The sequence below is a fragment of the Cuculus canorus genome, chromosome 27 (genome assembly GCF_017976375.1).
Source record: "Cuculus canorus isolate bCucCan1 chromosome 27, bCucCan1.pri, whole genome shotgun sequence".
In the NCBI taxonomy this organism is placed as follows: Eukaryota; Metazoa; Chordata; class Aves; order Cuculiformes; family Cuculidae; genus Cuculus; species Cuculus canorus.
In genome coordinates, this window is record NC_071427.1 from 5,818,556 (window position 1) to 5,838,452 (window position 19,897).

General features: G+C 52.6%; 1 protein-coding gene across 7 annotated transcripts in view; it reads left to right on the plus strand.

Moving 5' to 3' along the window:
- Nucleotides 1-13,321, plus strand: part of CRTC1 (CREB regulated transcription coactivator 1) — a 46,230-nt gene extending 32,909 nt beyond the window's left edge. For 2 of the 7 annotated variants that reach the window (XM_054050072.1, XM_054050076.1), the window contains exons 10-15: nucleotides 539-675; nucleotides 1,898-2,149; nucleotides 4,215-4,316; nucleotides 9,261-9,347; nucleotides 10,168-10,348; nucleotides 11,426-13,321. In XM_054050072.1, coding sequence (XP_053906047.1) covers nucleotides 539-675; nucleotides 1,898-2,149; nucleotides 4,215-4,316; nucleotides 9,261-9,347; nucleotides 10,168-10,348; nucleotides 11,426-11,637 — 971 coding nt within the window. In that variant the 3' untranslated portion in view covers nucleotides 11,638-13,321. The remainder of the gene's footprint in view (nucleotides 1-538; nucleotides 676-1,897; nucleotides 2,150-4,214; nucleotides 4,317-9,260; nucleotides 9,348-10,167; nucleotides 10,349-11,425) is intronic. The other 5 variants (XM_054050073.1, XM_054050074.1, XM_054050075.1 and 2 more) reach the window with 5 other exon arrangements.
- The last annotated feature ends 6,576 nt before the right edge of the window (nucleotides 13,322-19,897 follow it).

Here is a 19,897-nt window from a genome sequence, read left to right on the forward strand (position 1 = left end):
TGCTCCATTGCGGCTCTTCAGAGGGCTGAAGGGTTTTTCCTGCCTTCGCGTGCCCTGGTATGCCATAAGAACTTCCTGCGTAACTGGTTTTTCTTCTGCCACAGAATAGGTGTTTGTTTTTAGACTATTGCAAGTGCCCTCTGGTCAGTCTTCTTCTGTGATCTGTTCTCTTCTTCTGGAAGTCTGAGCTCTTGGAGCAGAACGTGCTGCTCCTGGGGTTGGTGCGTGCAGCCCATGGTCTCCGTGCACGGCTGGAGCTGCTCTGCCTGTTCCCATTTCAAACCTGAACAACCAGGACTGGGTTTGGTCCAAGATAAACTTGTATCTTCCTCTCATCCTGATGCTCTTCAGCCTGACACAATGAATTCCAAATTAGCTAACGAGTTCCAGCCTGATTGGCTGAGACACATTCAGCACTTTGCATTAAGCGGTTGTCCACTTACGCCATTTATTTTCATCATTTAGGTAATTACCTCCATAGAAGGACCCAGAAACCATTGCTCTGTTCCCATTGCAGCTGGTTTGTCCCTTCCTGCAGGAATGACGACGACGGCAGCGCCTTCGCAGCAGCACCGCCAGCCGGCCGTCAGCCCTCTCTCGCTGAGCGCGGACTCGAGACGGCCACAGTCACAGCAGATGTCTCCTACGCTTTCCCCTTTGTCACCGATCACTCAGGTAGGAACTTACTTGGCGAATTAAATGTGTTTAACCACAGATCAAGTCTTCTACCGAGGGAGAAGCCGGCTGAAACTTCACCTCTCTTGTTCTGTAATTTTCTTCTTTAAATGCGTTCATTAATTCAGAGCCGTAAGAAGAGAGAGTTTTGTAGAGGGGACAGATTTGACTTCAAATTTTCTAGAACAGGAGTAAAAAACATCTGTTAGGAGACTTGTCTGTAACGGGATCTTCCCAAAGTTAGTTGTGTGATTGGAAAGACTTTTCTGTAATTCACGTGAGAAGCTCAGTGTGCTTTTAAAATTGCTTTTGTAAGTGTGACTCCGTGACTGCCTGCGTCGTCAGTTCCTGACCTGACATTCAACATTCAGAGAGAAAAAGTTTAGAGTAAATAAGTTTAACATAAGTTAAATACTCTAAACATAAGGTTAGGGTATTATCTACTCTAAATACATCTAGAGTATTTGTTCTTCGTGCACTGGAGGTGATGTTAAGCCTTTTGGAACAGGTTCTTGGCTGTTCCTGAACCTCTAGGTAACATTTTTTAAATGCAAGATGAGATTGGCTTAGTGCGGCTCACTTGGTGTGAAATGACGTGCTTGAAAATGGCTGTGTGGCCCTCAGGGCGAGGGAGGGGGTCTGCCCCTCTCTGGGGAGACCTCAGCTGGAGGGTTGGGTCCAGTTCTGGAATCCTCAGCGTAAGAAGGAGATGGAGCTGTTGGAACGGGTCCAGAGGAGGCTACAAAGATGATCGGAGGGCTGAAGAACCTCCTGTACGAGGACAGGCTGAGAGAGTTGGGGTTGTTCAGCCTGGAGAAGAGAAGGCTCTGAGGAGACCTTAGAGCAGCTTCCAGTGCCTGAAGGGGCTCCAGGAAAGCTGAGGAGGGGCTGTTCCCAAAGGTTTGTGGTAAAAGGATGAGGGGCAATGGGGATAAACTGGAGAGGGGCAGAGTTAGACTGGACAGAAGGAGGAATTTCTTCCCTATGAGAGTGGGGAGGCCCTGGCCCAGGTTGCCCAGGGAAGCTGTGGCTGCCCCATCCCTGGAGGGGTTCCAGGCCAGGTTGGATGGGGCTTGGAGCTCCTGATCCAGTGGGAGGTGTCCCTGCCCATGGCAGGGGTGGCGCTGGATGGGCTTTGAGGTCCCTTCCAACTCAAACTGTTCTGTGGTTCTGAAATGAAGGGAAATGACCTGCCAGCGTGGATTTTAATTCTTTTTTTTAGGCCGTGGCTATGGATGCGTTGTCTCTGGAGCAGCAGCTTCCCCCGTATCCGTTTTTTACCCAGACAACTTCCCAGCAGCAGCCGCAGACGCAGGTGGCCAGCACCCTGCCCCAGAGCACTCCGATAATGCAGACCTCCGGTTTGCAGCGGGGCACGCAGCTCCCCCCGCTCTCCGTCACGGTACCTTCCACCATCCCGCAGTCGCCGCCGGGCAGCCAGACCCAACCGTCGATGGGAATAGACATCAACTCGGTAAGCTGGGCAAGCCGGGAACGGCAGAGCTCTCACTCGGGGAACCTGATAGCAAACAGCGTAGCGGCAGGAGTTCCGGACAGCGCTAAGTACACTTTTAGGCAGAGTCCGAAGTAGACTTAGAATGGTCTTGATTGAACCCATGTTTAGATGTTTTATAGAGGAAGATTTGTTTTTAATTTGCGCTTAGAGTTGCCGTGGTTTTATCAATTGGTGTCCCTTACGGCTCCGTGTTTGATTGGAGCAGCTTAAAGCTCTCAGCTTTCATTTCGTACGTGACTTTCGTGCGATAGCATTTTCAGGCTGTTAAATGCAACGCACCCCAACACATTGTGCGGTACCGAGTGCGCTGTAGGCTGGAGGGGTCAACACAACTTTGATAAAGAAACCTGCTAACAGGCATTTTCCAAAAGCTGGAGAGAACCCGGTATTTCTTCTACTTTTGATATTCAGAACCTTTTCATTTTAAGGCATTTTGGAGCACACTTTATAATCTTCAGAAATGGAGTTTGTGGCTGGTGTGTACGTAGGTACAGCAGTGATTTACCAAGAGATTCCTTTCTTTGCTTGTTTTAACATGATCTGTTAGGAAATGTTGTGTCTCCCCACATACGAAAATCCAAAACGCAGAGCAAGTGCAGAGTTCCTGCCCGGGGAAGCTTCACGGCTCCTTCTCTCGTTCTGCCCTGCTCTGTAGGATCTGGGTTGTCTCCCCTGTTGTCTCCGGGCAGCATTGTAGTGACAGCAACTGGCTGGAGAACGAGAGGAAATCCTTGTCTATTGATCTCACATTTGATCAGGGATATTTCATTTGTGGATGAGATTTTTAACAGTTTGTGCTGAGTGCTTCTCGAAAGGAGCTGCTTCCCGTGCAGGATTGGGAAGGGAAGGGACCAATCTGGCAATGGAAAGGATACGACCCACTCGACAGTGTCCCAGTGTTTTAATTTTAATACTCACGTACCAGTACAGATGATTCTGGTTTCATTCTTTGCTTTCTGTGTTGCATTCCTCATCCTAAACTTCTTTATGTCCTTAACTTTTGGGTGCTGTGCTTATCTTTAAAGCAACCAAAATAACTCATAAATAAACGAGCTCTAAATTTGAGCTGCTGAAGGAGCCGTTTGAGCCGTGTTAGGGTCTCATTGACAGAGTTTATGCCGTTTTTGTAAAGCCATATTGAAGTTAATGTTTCTGTGGTTTGGGGCTCTGCTTTCAGCGCGTGAGTAGCAACATGGAGCAAAAAGGGTTAAGGCCTATTTTCTTGAGAAGTATGTCAGAAACCATCAGTAGTGTAGCGTCCTCCCTGCTGCAAAGCTTTCTGATTAAATTACTCCTTTTCCAACCACTGGATCGCAGGTTTTCCTCAATCTGTTAGTTTCTGGAGGAAGGATAACGAGAGCAGCCATACTATTGATGTTAATTAGTGTAACAGTCTATTAAGTGCCATTAAGAGTATTAGCTTGTTCAAATCCAGTGTTGGTTGTGACTTAAAAGAGGTAAATCTTTGGGAATATGTTCTCAGGATGACTGAGAACGATGTAAATATAGTGAATATAAACCTGCTGAACGGGGTGTGACTCCTCAGACAAGCTGTTCCGTGTCCGGGGGTAAAGGCAGCTTTGGGAAGGATCCCGGGTGCGTGGCTGTGCCCTTCGCTCTCGATATCACACCCCGGATAACACGAGAAGGGTTCACAGAGCAGCAGAAACACAGGTTCAGGATGATCGGGTGCAGCAGCTGAATCGAAGAATGAGTTGCAGTAGTTTTGAGTTATTCCCAGCTTTCGAGACTTGATTTCCCTCTACCGGGTGTGTTTTAGCTGAACGTGACTGCGAGCGGCGAGAGAATCCCTCCAGCAGGGCTGCCCTGCGCTCGGCCCTGCCGTCAGGCGAGACCGTGCCGCGCCGGTTCCTAACTCTCCTTTCACAGTAGCCGTGTCTCCGTGCGTAGCCAAGAGCTGCTGAAGACGATGGTTTCTCCCAGCTTCCCGTGTGCGCCAGAAGTTGCTACTTTTCCAGCCTTCCATCAATCCCATGGTCTTTAATTCTGTGTTGTTCTGTAGGCTTCACTCCAGCAGTACCGCAGTAATGCTGGATCCCCAGCCAACCAGTCTCCCACCTCTCCTGTCTCCAATCAAGGCTTCTCTCCTGGCAGCTCCCCTCAAGTAAGGGACTCTGTGCTTCCACAGGCCTTGCTTCTCGTGTGTGTTTTTAGCCGAGTCTCTCCATCACTGACCCATAGCTGTCTCACCGTAACTGTGTGCCTCATGCATTGCCCGTGTCTCATCCTGTCTGCGGTTCCATTGCGTTCCAGAGTTTTTCAATAGCTGGTGAATTGCCATTTTTATTGATCCCAAACTGCTATTTGAAACGCTCTTAAAACTCCGTGGGGTGTGCTGTGAGCAGAACGTCCAGGTAGACCCCTTCCAATTAGCAATAGCGTTTTGGAGCTGACGGATGAGGTTGGGAGGGCAAGGGAGAGAGGAGGAAACTGAGGTGCCTCCTGCAGCGGGATAACTCCTGGGGCACTAAATCTCACGTGTGGGGCCCAAGGCATTTCCGTCAGGACCTTTTTTCATGTGGGAACATACACTTGGAAAGAAAACACTGGAGAAAACGCTCTTTAAATTAGGAATCGTATCTCGTGGCTTGGCAGTAGTGGGTTAGTGAACACGCTTCCGTGCATGCTGGCTGTTTTCCTTCCTGTGTATGGACATACTTGTACATCCACGTGTCCTGTATAGCCCAGCGTGTGTGTGATCCTGCGAAAGGGATGTTTTATCTGCCAGCGGCGCGGCAGTTAAAGCGCAGGCAGTTTTGGGGGTGCCTGTGATGTGAGGGAGCGAGGGCGTTCGCACTACAGCGATAACAACCGCTCCACGTGCCCATTTCCTGAACCCCACCTGTAGAAACGAGGTGGGGAAATTCTTCCAGAGCATCACAACAGAGTCTGAAAATGCATTTTCTGTTTCATCATTTAACATTTAAGGCTGTAAGGAGGATCCTATCTAAATAAGCGCTGCCCCTTCCCGGTTCCAAAGCAGAAGCTCCGTCTCTCGTTGCCATTAGCCAGAGACAGGTCACTGGTAAGCTCAGCAATAGATCCGAGTGTCAGGACTGTCTGGATTTTCTTAACCCCTGCTTAATTGCTTCTTAACTCCTCTCTTTTCTGCCTGCTTCTGCCCGTTCTGCTGTGTTCTGTGTGTGGCTCCAAGACAACAAGCACGCTCCTCCAGGCTGTCACGTAGAGCAGAGCTGTTGCCAGGCCTGCTGCGGAGCCGCAGCTCCGTGTCTTATCCGGGCAGCACACCCAATTCAGATTTTTGCCTGTATTTTCTTTCCCCCTTGCCTTCTCCATCACTCTTCCTTGGGTTTGCCCACAGACAGAAGCGCTGCAGCACGCGCTCCTCGGTGGGGCACGTGCCCGACTGTGGTTTTTCCGGCTGAGCCTCTTTTATCCTGTAAACTCTTGCTTACGTTCTGCTGTTTACAAGTGGGACACTATAACTCTGAGAAGATTAATTACTTTAGTATTGGCCTCTTCAAAACACCCACACGGGTCTTTAGTTTTGCTAAATTACAGACGAGGCGGCTCCCCTGCCTCCATCCACGAACCAAAGCTCCTAGAGGTGAGCGAGCGATCTGTGCCGGTGTTGGTCAGAGATATTCAGCGTGGAGAGAAGCAATGGGGGAAGAAAAAACAGTTTGGAAGCAAAATTGGGGTCGTTTGCGATTATGGGGGCAGCTCCCGAAGTGGCAGATCCATCGAGCTGCAGGGGGATCTGCTGAGAGCGAAGGCAGCGTGGTGCCGGGAGCCGTCCGTGCCCGTTGGGGAGCAGCCTGGCACCGGCTGGCGAGAGGGCAATTCCGTAGGTGTGACCGGGCAGGCGTCTTCCCCTGACTCCTCTTTCGCTGATGGATTGTAGGGTAAACGGTTCTGCAGTGTATCAGCGCAATGAGCGACACGCTCCAAAACCAGACGTCAGCCATTTGATTTTGATCACGTACAGTTCATTCACCAGAAGTTATTTCCCATCTTTGCCCATCTCCAGATCTATTTGCTCTCGTGTTTCAGATGTGTGTGTGCTCTATGAAGGTCTTCCTGTTCAAACACGAATTGAAAAGCTCTGCTTGTAGTTCCCAGCTTTGTGTTTGCATGGCTTCTCATTGACGATGGCTTGTTTATTACCACTCCGCTCCTCCCCTCTAACCCCGGCACACTGTTCCAATTAGATAGAAATCTGCTTTTTCGATTAGAATGGCTGTGGATGGGATAACCATGGTATGTATTTTTAGATTAATAATTTAAGCCAGCGGTTTTGTGGTTGGGTTTTCTCCTTGCAGTCACCACATCATTAACCGGAGGAGATGCACTGTTGACAAAACAGACCTCATCTGCTGCTTCTGGGAGGTGCTGTGAGCAAGATGTTTTTCAGAGTTGTCAATAAATTATTCTAGGATGCTGAAGTGTTGAAGTAATGACATTTCCAGTTGATTTTGTTTGGGAGTCCCAGCACATGCAGCTCTAAAAACCAGTGTTCTCCAGAGCTGAGCAATAAATATGGGCTTGTATCTTTTGTTGGGAGTCACTAACCTGGACTTGCAGAAATCAATTTTGGCCTCCTGTTTGTTATTTTTCACGTTTCCCAGTCTTTTGAAGCTAGGTAGGATGCTTAGTGGAATGCAAAGCTTTTCGGTTTTGCCCTCCTCCTGAAAAGCTCCTGCAGAACCGAAATATCAGAAGTTAAAGGAAAAATACCACCTTGATCCTCTCTGGAGCTCTGAAATTGCAGTTGTATTTCTAGTGCCAGTCCACACGGGTTCACGTCGAGCGTGCAGTATCCTGAAGCACAAAACTTTCAATTCGAACTGGTTCTGAACTTTCACACCGCTCCGAGGCCGCACCTGCCGCTTCAGATGGGGACACTTTTCCTGCGGCAGAGTCAAGCGTGGCTGGTCCTGAGCCGCTCGCTGGAGTTGGCGCTGGGTTCTGACTCCAGTTTTTAAGAAGTAGCACAGGTAACAGGTTGAACGATGTGGAGTTTGAGTAGCTGAGCAAAGCGCCACTGGGCAGCAGGTGAGGGATCGGTGCCTTAAAGACAGTTGTTGGGTTTTTCTTTAAGAAGTGCTTTTACCAGGTGTGACGTGGCTGTTGCTCGGGATGGTTGATAACCTCCTGGTAGCCCTGTCTCTTGTGAGGGATTGAGCAGCCAGGTAATCATCTGGGAGACTGATTCCAATTACAGCCAGTTTCCATTTTTACCTGCTTCTAAGAGGGCACCGAGTAGGGTCTGAAGCTGCAGAGATGTCATTGTGCCCTGATCACTGCTGTCACCGATCATAAACACTCAGGAAAGTGAACCAAAATCGTTATTTTTGTCTGTAACCCCTGTTTTTGGCTCAGGCTCCGTTTAACCAGTCTGGCTGCATTTAGTTAAACCGTTTCTTAGTGAGAGGTCACCGTTACCATCTCCGACGCAGATTTGTAGGCGGTTTCTGGTGCCTCTCCGGACTCTGCTGGTGCAGTACCTTAACCACAGCCCCGGGGAGACCACGAGACTCCTGTCTCCAGGGCTCTGACGTTATCCAGCAGTTCTGTTCCTCAGCAAATTTCTCTCTTCTCCCCGTGCATTCAGACCCCACCCACACCCTCGCATGCAGCTGATGGAAAGTACTTCACGGTGATGAAGAGCAGAACCTGCTCAGCAAGGAGCTTTGCAGCACGCGTGGCATGCGCTGAACTTCCAGCCTTCTTCCCCCATGGAGTCTGAATTCCTCCCTTGATGCCACGTTTATCCAAAACCGGCAATCTAATGCGATAGCCGAGGATTCTGGCTGAGGGAAGGAAGGTTTGTGTTTGCCTTAAAGAGACTTATCGTGTTCCTTCTGTCCCGATAGTCCCCTCTCACGGAGGCTGTGGGCGTTCAGGGGTTTTTATACAGCCCATCCGTAAGCTGCGCTGGGATGTGCTGATGTAGGAGGAGAGAGCGTTTAAACCATGGTGTTTGCTGAAGTTTTTGTGTTCATGTTGATGGACGTATCCTGTGGTTTGAGGATCTCGCTCTTTGGCTCTGCTGGCTGCTGTAATTGTTCAGATATTTCCTGGCCTTTTGCTTAAGTCCATGCACTGCTGAGGTTTCCCAGGAGAAAATCTGTAGCCTTCCTCTTAATGTGTAGATAGCACAGCTGGGAAATGCTGTGCAAGGTGTTGGATTTTCTTTCCATGCCTGATACCAGTTGTCTTTGATAGGTACTGTCTGTTACAGACGTCCTCTTTGTCCGCGGTCAGCTCTGCTTTGTGCTCAGCCACAGGATCACTGTTTGTGACAGTTTTAAACAGCAGTAATCTCTACTTTCTTCCATTTTTATCAGTTCTTTGGGACAGAAGTGAATAGGATCAAAACGTTGCCCTCAAATTCTTGGTTGCCTTTAGAATCATCGATAAATGATGGAGAATAAACGCTTGTCGTGCTAGAGGGGACGGTAAAGTTACAAAGGCTGAGGGATGATCCCTCCTGAGATTCACACCTCGGAACCGCTGTTCCTGCGCTCTACCAGGCTTTCTCCTTAACGTTTCCGCTCTGCGGCTGAAGGGAAATGGCTTTAAGCCGTGGCCGTTCCCCGGGGCAGTTGGTGGCTGGGTGCAGCCGGCGGTTCCCCGCGCAGGAGGTCACAGACAGGGAGCCCCTCGCCGGCCGCCGGGCAGCGCCGCTTTGGGCTGAACTCCACGGAGGGTTTGTCTTTCACCCAACCAAAAACTTCACGAAAGGCTGAAGGTGCAGAGTGCTTTTCTCTCTCTCGTGTTACCTCGCGCGCTCGTCTGTATCCATAAACCAGAAGTTTTCTGTCTTGTGTGTCCTCTGCGAGGAGTCTGTTTGGGTCCATGCCTGTCTTTGTGCCCCCGCGAGGCAGCGCAGACGGAAGGGTTTGGGGCTCGGCCCGAGGCGCTGCCCGTGCCGGGATCGCGCTGGTGGGTAGAGGCTGTCCAGAACGAAGGGCGCTGCCGCCTGGCTCTGCAGAGGAGCGGTCAGAGGGCGCCAGGCCCTCGCATGCCATGGGTACGTCTGTTGTGGGACTTTTGCGCCATAAAGACTCTGTTTTGTTTTCAGCATTCTTCCATTCTGGGGAGTGTATTTGGTGACTCCTATTATGATCAGCAGATGACAGCTAGGCAGGCTAATGCCCTATCCCACCAGGTGAGCAAATTCATCTCCGATTTTCAGCTATATTTCGGCCACTTTCAGCTTAAAATAAATATAGATCAACTTCCGGTTATTTTATGAGATCGCACTTTATCCATAGAGCTTTACTTCTGTTATTTTGAGTTTGCAATGCTCAGGGGTTTCTTTTCTGCTCTTATTTTTTCCGCCCTCAGACTCTTCCTTCCCCTCTCTCCCTCCCTCTCAGCCACTGTAGCAGATGGTTAGAAAGGTGTTCTGCCAGGTTTATTGGATTAAAAATAACGAAAATAAATTTACCCCCTTCCTTCGGCTCTAGCTGCTTTCGGGAAGGGTTCACTTGTAGGTGGGAACAACATTTACTCCCGGATTTGGCCAACGGCTCGTGCACGCTACCAAAGCGCAGTGAGCGGAGCCGGCCCCTCGTTAGCGTGGCCACTGCGTGCACGAAGTCATCCGACTGTGAAATAGCCTCGAAGAGCAGGGGGGAACGAGATGGCTTGTGCGAGGCGATGCTCGAGGGGCAGATACCTGAGTTAGCAGCATGAACGCTGGGGCTTTTTACTTTGCTTTAAGCTCCCTTTTCTTTTGTTCTTACAATAGCAGTGCTTTCCTTTTTGCATCCCCCCCTCTCCTCATTCCCCTGCTCTCTGAATTTGGCAGTCAACTGCTCTGGAAAGTTGAGTGAAAATAGACCACGTTTTGATCAAGGAAACCTAAAGATGAATTTGTTTGCCTGTCTCTCTCAGTGCTACTCCCCGTACTCGAAATTTGTAAGTTGTTTTGCTGTATTTCTCGATGCTTGGAAGTAACAATTCCTTTGTGCCTTGGTCTCCAGCTGGAACAGTTTAACATGATAGAGAACGCCATCAGTTCCAACAGCCTGTACAGCCCCTGCTCCACCCTCAACTACTCCCAGGCAGCAATGATGGGACTGACCGGCAGCCACGGCAGCTTGCAGGACACGCAGCAGCTGAATTATTCCAGCCATGGGAACATCCCCAACATCATCCTTACAGGTGAGGAAAGCACAGGCTTCACCGACCGGTCAAGCACCTCCTGTACGAGGCCAGGCTGGGAGAGTTGGGATTGTTCAGTCTGGAGAAGAGAAGGCTCTGAGGAGACCTCAGAGCAGCTTCCAGTAGGGAAAGGGGCTCCAGGAAAGCTGGGGAGGGGCTCTGGATCAGGGACTGCAGGGATAGGATGAGGGGGAAAGATTTTTCAGCTGAAAGAGGGGAGATTGAGATGATATCTTAGGGAGAAATGTTTTGCTGTGAGGGTGGGGAGGCCCTGGCCCAGGTTGCCCAGAGCAGTGGTGGCTGCCCCATCCCTGGAGGGGTTCCAGGCCAGGTTGGATGGGGCTTGGAGCCCCTGATCCAGTGGGAGGTGTCCCTGCCCATGGCAGGCAGTGGCACTGGATGGGCTTTGAGGTCCCTCCCAAACCATTCCATGATTCTCTTCATAGTGCAAGGGGTGTTGTTACCTTTGATGGTTTTTCACCTTCTCTAAATGTTTGTGTTACCGGTCTGGTAGATTCCTCTCGTTTAATCCCAGCAAAGAGGTAGAGCAGCACTCATTGTCCTACAGACCTTCCCTGCCTCTGAATTTACTGGATCCTCTCGCAGTGAGGGAGAAGCGATGGAAGCTGAACGCCTTCCTCTGCTGCTCTCTTGGAGCTTGCCAACACCAGAGTTGTCACCGTCCCATATGGTGGCGAATCTGGTCACGGTGGGACGTTTGGAAACAATCCTGCAGTTCAGTCCCTGTTTCAGCCAAGGGCTCTCGCTGGTAGAGTCACGTAAATTAAGGCTATTGCTCCTAAACCTGAGGGAGAGAAAGAGGACATGGGTGACACCGCTTTGTGGCCCCAAATGCACGTGTGTGAGTCGTGCTTTGCATTTGGTGGTTGTGATGTTTTGAGGCACTCTGACCAATCCGTAACTCCTCCTGCTGGAGGCGAGGGCAGACGTTTCTTTGTCAGCCTGAGTTCAACGAACTATCCCAGGATTTTTGCGGGCTGTTTTATGACTCATCTGCCTGGAGAACGTGTATTTGCTGAGTCCTGCTGACACCTTTTCTCTTCCTCTTCCCTGCAGTGACAGGAGAATCTCCTCCCAGCTTATCAAAAGAACTGACCAGCTCGTTGGCAGGAGTGGGAGATGTCAGCTTTGATACGGATTCCCAGTTCCCTCTGGATGAACTCAAAATTGACCCTTTAACCTTGGATGGACTGCACATGCTGAACGACCCAGACATGGTCCTCGCCGACCCCGCCACAGAGGACACGTTCAGGATGGACCGGCTGTGAAGCATGGACGCCAGGAGCGTGGGAATGACGCTTGTTCCTGGAGCCCAGCCCAACTGGAGAGTCCGATGGGTCAGTCGGGGCAGAACAGGAGCTGCCGAGAGCGGCAGCGCTGTCCTGTCCAACCTGTACAATGAGTAAAGCTTGTCGTTCTAAGCTTGCAGCGCTGCAGACCCCCACTCCCTGTCGCGCCGTACTTCACCCCTTATCCACTCATTGCCATGAATGAGAAAGGAGTTTCCATCAGCCTTTTCCTCTCCGGAGTCTCCCCCTTTTCCCCCACCAAAGCTCCAGCGTTAAGTTGTCGATTTATCCTTTGCACTAGAGGAGGGGGGGAGGGTTTGGGCAGGCGGAGAGGGTTCAGAGCCAAGGGTCGAGAGGTTTTCCGACGTACCCGGTCGTTGGCTGCTCTTTGAGACCGGGAGGGGACGCAGACTATGCCCCCCCCTCCCGGCCCCGCTCCCATTGGGAAGCAAAATCTCGGCAGTGCACCCTCCTGGGGGGCTCGGGGGGAGGAGGTCGGCTCTGCTTTGTGACAGCCGCTTCGTAGAGTAAACCCGCTGCTTCCGTCCCCGCGCTGCCCTGGCTGCGCCCCGGCCCCTTCCCCGTCCTCTGCCCTGAGCAAACTCGCCTCCTCGGCCAAGCGCGACGGTGGCCGCGGAGCCGGCGCCTGTAAACACTATGTTCAAAGCTTTTTTTTTAACAGATATATGTGTACTATATATATTTATAATATATGTATACATATATATAGCATTTCTGAGCACACCAGAAAGTACTATAATTCATTACTTGATGAGCACGGAGGAAGGATCAGAGCGTTTTAAAGCAGCCGAAGGAATAGAGGAGATTTAACTCGCAGAGCATGCTCCTAATACTGCTTCGTAAGAGATTCCTGGGCAACAGGAAGGGCATTCCCGTAGCGATGCCTGGCTCAAACCGCGAGGACTGTTGTTTGATTTTTAGTCATTACTTATCCTGTTACCGTTATTTATGATTTATTTTTTTTTATTTAATTATTTGGATATTAGGAAAGTAGCTGAACTACACACAGCCGGCGGGAGCACGCGACGTCAGACTGTACAGCGCATCTTCTTTGTGTTTTTACTCCAGAAATATATTATATATATTATATATACAGGTATTTTTAACTAACTGGAATTTTAAATAGATGTTGAGCGGAAGGAAGGAAGGAAGCCAAAGGCAAGTCTGGATATTTTCCATAGACCAAACAGCGTGGCAGGAACTGAGATATTCCTTCTCTGAGCTGGGGGAAAGCAGCGTGTTCTCCACAGGGCGTCCTGATCCTCAGAGGGGCTGCAGAGGTGCTGGATGGATGAGGGGCCATTGCTGTTAGTCCTCGTTCGCTGTAACCGAGTGGTGATCCATGGATCAAAAAACCCCCCCAGCCCCACACTGGCTCCGAGTCGGTGGCTTCACTTGGACGTCAGGGTGGAACTGGTGAGGATTGCCACCGTAGAGGCTGGGAGAGTTGGGGTTGTTCAGCCTGGAGAAGAGAAGGGTCCCAGGAGACCTTAGAGCAGCTTCCAGTATGGAAAGGGGCTCCAAGAGAACCGGGGAGGGGCTCTGGATCAGGGGGTGCAGGGAGAGGATGAGGGGAAATGGCTTTGAATTGGGAGGGGGAAGATTTAGATTAGACATTAAGAAGGATTTCTTCACCATGAGGGTGGGGAGGCCCTGGCCCAGGTTGCCCAGAGCAGTGGTGCCCCATCCCTGGAGGGGTTCCAGGCCAGGTTGGATGGGGTTTGGAGCCCCTGATCCAGCGGGAGGTGTCCCTGCCCATGGCAGGGGTGGCACTGGATGGGCTTTGAGGTCCCTTCCAACCCAAACCATTCCAGGACTCTATGATTCTGTTTCTGCACTCGGGACTCTTCCCGGGTTGGAAGAACGCATTGAGAGATGCCCTCAGGAGCCCCGCGGGCGTGCAGCGATGGCCGGGCGCTGCCGAGCCGAGCCTGCGCTGCGCAGGGCCGGGACCCGTGGCACAGGACCCTCCTCTTGGGACAAGTTCTGAGTTAACATCATTTTGAGTCGTATTATCAAACCAGGAACCCCTTGCTCGCCCCGGGACAGGAGATGAAGGCGTCCCCGCTGGAGGAACGCGTCCCGCGCAGGGCGCTGGGCACCCGCAGACAGTTTGATTCAATCCCACCTCCACACAAGAACCCGCTCGATCCCATCTCGGAACGAGTTGTGGTTTGTCCCTTCCCCTCCTGCACTTCCACGGCTGCTCCGTCGCCTCTGTCTGCACCCCGGGCCGTCACTTCTTGTCCCCAAACCCATCCCTTCTTTCTCAGCCGCCTCCGCCTTCCAGCTAAAGCCCCTCAGCGCTTCTGCCGTCCCGTCCCCGCGGGCAGGAGGCGATAACGAAGCCCGCCGAGCCGGGCTTCCCTAATGAGTTATATTAGGTTTCTGTGTGCTTCCAGAAATGGGTGGGACACCGCCCGGAGATCCCGGCGAGCCCCGCGGAGCAGCAGCCGCCTCGGATCTCGCCGAGCCGGGTGTGCGTTTGCTCATGTTTGTGCCATGTGTTGACCATTTGCACTAAACTCGTGTTCTCCTTCGGTCTCTCCGCTTCCCTCCGTCTTTTCCTTTCGTTCCCGCGCAATGGAAAGGGTCTCCGTATCTTCGTTGAAAGTGTTTTCTGTCAGGATTTCAGCCTCGTAGCGCCCGTTAACTCCCGGTGTCTGCTTATTCCAGATCGCTAATGCTTTTTTTTCTGTTTGAGGATGCCCCGAGGGATGGGGAGCGAGGAGGCGCGGGCAGCTCGGAGCCCTTTGCTCTGATCCGGCCACGGCCGCAGCGGGATCCGCTCCCAGCGGTTCCTCGGTGGGATTTCTGCTCTCCTTGGAATGACTCCTGCATGTCGATTCTTGTTTGTGATCTACTTTGTTAAACCCAGAGTCACTTCAGAAGGAAGCGTTGAGGTAGGAGGGGAGATTCCTCCCGGAGCCTTTCGCAGGGAGCTGCCGCTAACCGCTACCTTCTCGCTTTTTTTAATCTACGCGTGTAAATAAGAGATCTCATTAATGAGACGTTTAAAATGGCCTTAATTTAAACACAACATGTCTGGGTGCAACTGTCACAATTAGGGACCATCTCGGTGCGAGTCAGGGTTTGTTCCTCGCTGGAACGGGGGGAAATCACCACGGGAGGGACGAGAGGCGCTTGGGCTCAGCCGCCTTTGGGTGCGGTGACGGCGTTCCAACAGCTCTTGTGTTTCCCTTCCTGGAAGGTGGGGGCTGCGCTTCCCCAGGGCTTTTTCCTCCCCCTCTCCCTTTAAAATCCCCAATTTTCTAAGGTGTGCGCGCGGGGCTGGGTTTAAAACCAACCCGATCCCTTCAGTCGAGCGCCCGGTGCTCTCAAACCTCGTTGGGTTGGAAAACTCGGTTTGGACCCTTTCTCTGTTAAATTGTGTGTCCGGGCGAGAGCCGTGGGGAGCGGCCGGAGCGACACAGCGCATCCGGGGCAAAAGGGGATGGCGTGACGCCTCCGTGTTCCCGTCACGGGGGCTGAGGGTAACGGTCCCACCCTGTGAGGGACCCCTCCCCGCAGCGTTAGAGAAACTGATAATCAATAATTGCTATCCCGAGTTCCCGAGCCAGACTGTCGCTATTGTCGATCCGGTGCGGAGATGTGAGGAGCGAACCCTCGGAGGGGGGAATACTGTGATTTTGGCCGCTCTCGCGCCTGCTCCTCGCGGCCGGCGGGCGGGAGGCTGCGCCTTGTACATAGGCTCCGCGTTCCCTTTCCAACGCAGGCGCTGCTCGGTGCGGGGTCGCCCGCGGCGGCGCCGGCTCTGCCGCCTCCCCAGCGCTTCTGCATGTCCGAGACGCGCGACTGCCAAACCCTCCCTGACCAGAGACCCCGCGGGTCCTCCTCTGGGTGTGAAGCGGGTGTCCAGGGGGGAGTCTGTGAGCGCAATCGCTCACCACTTGTATGTTTTATTACCTTATTTTCCATTTTAATTCCTTTTTTTAACGAGCGTGCCTGCGACCCTAATGCTTGAGGATGGAAAGCGCTGCTCCCCGCGCGTGCATCGAGCAGCGCCCGATTCCGTACGGAACCGTTTAAACTTCCTGCAAAACTAAGGTCTTGACTGTGCTTGTCTGTCAAAGCTTGGATTGCTGTAGAAACCCTAATTAAAGCTTGAGATCCGTCCCTAATGAGCACAGAGCTCCCCTGTACCGGGAGGACGAGGAGAGCCTCCTCCTCCTCCTGCCGCTGGGACGTCGCGGAGCGCCCGGCGCGTCCCCTGGCAGCGTCCCCGTCACTGTGAGGCGATGCGAGTCCCTCCCTTCTTTATAAAAACCGAAAAAAAAAAAGAAAAAGCAAAAAAAAAAAATAGGATTTTGGTGTTCCCGTTGTCGGTTTTGGCGTCGCCCGGCGCAGCGTAGGCATGGGTTGCATGGCGGCTTCTGCGCGGGCGCCGCGGCCACATCGCGGCTCTGTATTATAAATCATTTCTACCTTTTTAAACCGAACCATTGTGTGGAATTTCTATTCTGCCACCCGAAACACTACATCGCTGCCTCTCCGTTGTGTTATTTATTTTGTTATTTGGGGGGAGGGGGTTCCCCGTGGTGTACCTTTGCCTTCTGTGGGCTTGACCAATTTTATCCAAATAAAGACCTGAAGGGGTAAAAACGCGTTTACTGTTTTCTTGGGTGGTTCAGGACCGCTGCCGGAGAGGCGGCGGTGGAGAATTATGAAGGGAAGCGAATCCTTAGCGTAGGGGATCCGTGTGGCCGGAAAGTGAAGCTGTGTGAGATGTTGACTTCGGGTCCCTCATTGGAAACGGGGTTTGAGCCTCACGGGACGGTTGAGGCTCAGTGATTGCGTAGGGATTCCCAGCCCGGATGAGGGGAGCGTCCCCGCTGCGTCCCCCCTGCTCGTCCCCAACCCCGTGCTGTGGGAGCCGACGTGGCTCCCTCCCTCCTCGGCTCTGGAACACGGGGAATGTGTGCGTCGTGGTGTATTTTGTCCGGGAATGGTGTGGCGGTGCCGCGCTGCGGCCTGAGCAGCATTTGGGTCGCTGTCTTGGTCCTTTTTACTTTGAATTTGCTGTGAAGCAGCTGCGGGAGAATAAGGCATCGACAACGCGTTGAGTGTTCTGTCCGTGTTCCGCGTGTTGGAGACTCCCAGCGAGCCGACAGCCGTGTTGGCAGAGGTTTTGTTGATTGTGTTTTAATTTAGTCATTGGTTCGGCTTTAAGGCAGTGTTTAGGGCAGAACCCCCTGTGGCCAGAGAGGCGAAGGGGAGAAGCGAAGGGTTCTTGACCCATCTCCGTCCCGTTGGTGCCATGCTGGGCCTGGTGGAGCTCGGTGGAAGGGTTCTTGACCCATCTCCGTCCCGTTGGTGCCGCGCTGGGCCTGGCGGAGCTCGGTGGAAGGGTTCTTGACCCATCTCCATCCCGTTGGTGCCACACTGGGCCTGGCGGAGCTCGGTGGAAGGGTTCTTGACCCATCTCCATCCCGTTGGTGCGGCGCTGGGCCTGGCGGAGCTCGGTGGCCGATCTGCGGTAGCGGTTTGGCCGGCAGGAGCTGCGGGAGCTCTTTGGCTGATTGCCGGGAAGGTGGGAGCTCGGTGGGGCAGGAGGTGCTGCTGCCTCGCGCTCGGCCTTTGGGAAACGCAGCAGCCGTTTGTTCGTGTCCTGTGATTGTTCAATTCAACTCTGCGAGGGCTGAGGAGGAGGAGGAGGTCTCCGTGTGTTCCCGTCAGGAATTGGACACGCTCGGAGGGGTGGAGGCGAGTTAGAGCGCAGCGAGGGCGATGGTTTCATTCACCAACGCCGGCGCCGGCTGCGTCGGGAGGCGAAGCAGCAGCTCTCAGGTTGTGCTTTGTACAAAGTCAGAAACCTCTGTTGCAGAGGAAAAGATGGAGTTTGGCTCCGTTTGGGGATTTCTAAGACGTTAAATGTAGAGATGATAAACAGGTAATGCAGAGTAGGGGATGAATATAGAAGTTATATGAGAATATAACCTATAATTGTGGGGTAAAACGCAGGGGTGTCGGGCTTGCTTGGACACAATTTCCTTTACTCCGTGGATCCTGAATATTCATGGCACGAGCGTTGGTCTAGTTGGAAGAGTATGAAAACACCCGTCCCCTCCGCCGGCCTCAGGGCAGCGTTAGCGCAGTCGTTCATCGTATGTTTTGGTCGCTGTTAACCGATACGCGGTAGGCGTCGAGGTTTGGTATTGGGAGGAATTAGAACTTTTAGCTCCTTTTCCTTCTCCCCCCCCAATCCGTGAAGGATCCCTCCTGGGAGAGGTGTGGGAATCAAACCACGGCTGTGCTTGGGAAGGATGGGTTTGATTTTACTACGATTCAATGCAGCTGCTTCCAGCAGCGTCTCTCACAGACTGGCAGCTAAAAACAACTTCACGTCGTTCGTTGAGCTTGAGGCGAGAGGGCAGATTTCTGCGTTTCCAGAGGCAGTATAATCTACTGTTCTGTTCAAGCTCACCTTTTTCTATTCCGATAATCGTGGATGATTTCACTGATATATGCAATCCAATATCCCGTTACAGCGTCGGTGGCACCGGAACTCTTGGAAGAGTTGTCCCTGCGACATCAAAGTTTTATTTATTGTGGTTTTTTTTCTATAGGTAAAGTGGAAAACTGAAGTTGGCTTTAAGTGTTTGCAATCTGAGAAATGATGTGACAAAGCAGCTCAACCCGATGTACATTCTTTTCAACCCTTTCTTTTTTGTGTGAAGGCTTTTGTCTTTGTATCTTTGCATTATTTGTAAATGAAATGTAATAAAAGTTCAACTGGTTTGGTCTCGGGCTGCTCGGCTCTTCCTTAGTTCCCTTTCTTTGCTTTCGGACTGAAGGTTCAGTGTTGGAATAGCGATGGTTTCTGTGCTCTTAGGAGGTTGGGTTTGGTGAGTTGGCTTCTCCCAGGGAGGGGAACCGACCTCTGCCCTTCCAGGGGAACCGCAGCCGGAGCTGAACGATGCGGAGTGCTGTGAGGAGTCCTGCGGTTAAAACCAATTCCCGCAGCAGCCCCTGAGTCGTGACGTGGTGACGGAGTGGTGACGCCTCTGCTTCTCCCAAGCCGGAGCTTCGGGGCTGCTGCGCCACTGTGGAGCGCTCTGAGCTCAGGAGGGTCCGTCTGTCCATCCGTCTGTCTGAGGTGCTGGAGCTGTGCCGAGAGAATGACCGTGTCAGCGTTGGGACTGCTCCAGGTCTTTTGTCATCGGTGCACGTTCCGCAGCTCCTTCCGCAGCGACCCCTGCGCCGGGGCGGTCATCGAGGGGAGCAGAGCTGAGGCAGAACGACCCTTCTGGGCGGGGAGGTATTTATTCTGTTCCACTTTCGGATGAAATGCGGTTTTACCTGCTTTGTGCTCCCCTGCGGGAGAGGCTCAGCTGTGATCGGTCGGTACCTGATCCAAAGGGTGGGAATGCTGAGCAGAGCACGGCCGCTCGGGGGGGTTTGTGTGAACACAGCGATCCCCAACACGGCTGAGCGAAAGCCCCAACTTCCCAGTGACGCCCAAGGGCGTTCATCCCTGCTCGCAGCTCGGAAATGCACCCCTGGCCGTGTCTGCTTTGGAATCCATTTCTTTAGGAGCTGCGGAACAGCCCTTCAGTGCTTAAAGCTCTTTTCTGGAGGGATGTTTGCGCTCAGGGCTGCGTTTGCGCCACAGGGGGGTAAGAAAACTCAGTGCCTGGTTTGATGCAGTCTTAGAACAGTGAATGGAGACTCTCTCCCAGCGCGGATCTTCCAGCAGCCCCTCAGTCAGCAAACCAGCGGCCTCCCGGCACAGCTCGGCGCACGCTGGTGCTGGAATGAGAGATTTGGATGAGTGCAGCTGTGGAGACGGCGCTGGGTACGGCGCAGCTCGTGCCGTCGGCTTTCCAAGCAGGGAAAGCTGTGTTCACAGCTCTCTTGTTTGGTCACACCTGACAGGAGCAGCAGATCCCCTGCGCGGTGTTCATACAGCCGCAGGCCCCGAGCGGGACTCGGAAGGAGACGGCAGTGCGGCACTGTCATGGGTTGGAGGGGAAGGGCCCTTCCAGTGAAACCCTGAGCCGCTTTGAGTGTAGATAACCTGAACTTACCTGCAGCATCTTGCAAAATGTGGCTTTTCCTGTCTCTCCAGGCAGACTGGAATGCTGCGGGGGGTGGTGGTTCACCTGGAAGGGACTGGGGATTGCAGCAGTGCAGGGTTTAAGATAATCCAGGTTCCTCTCCCCAGAAATCCTTGGTCTACTGTGAGCCCCCACGCTGT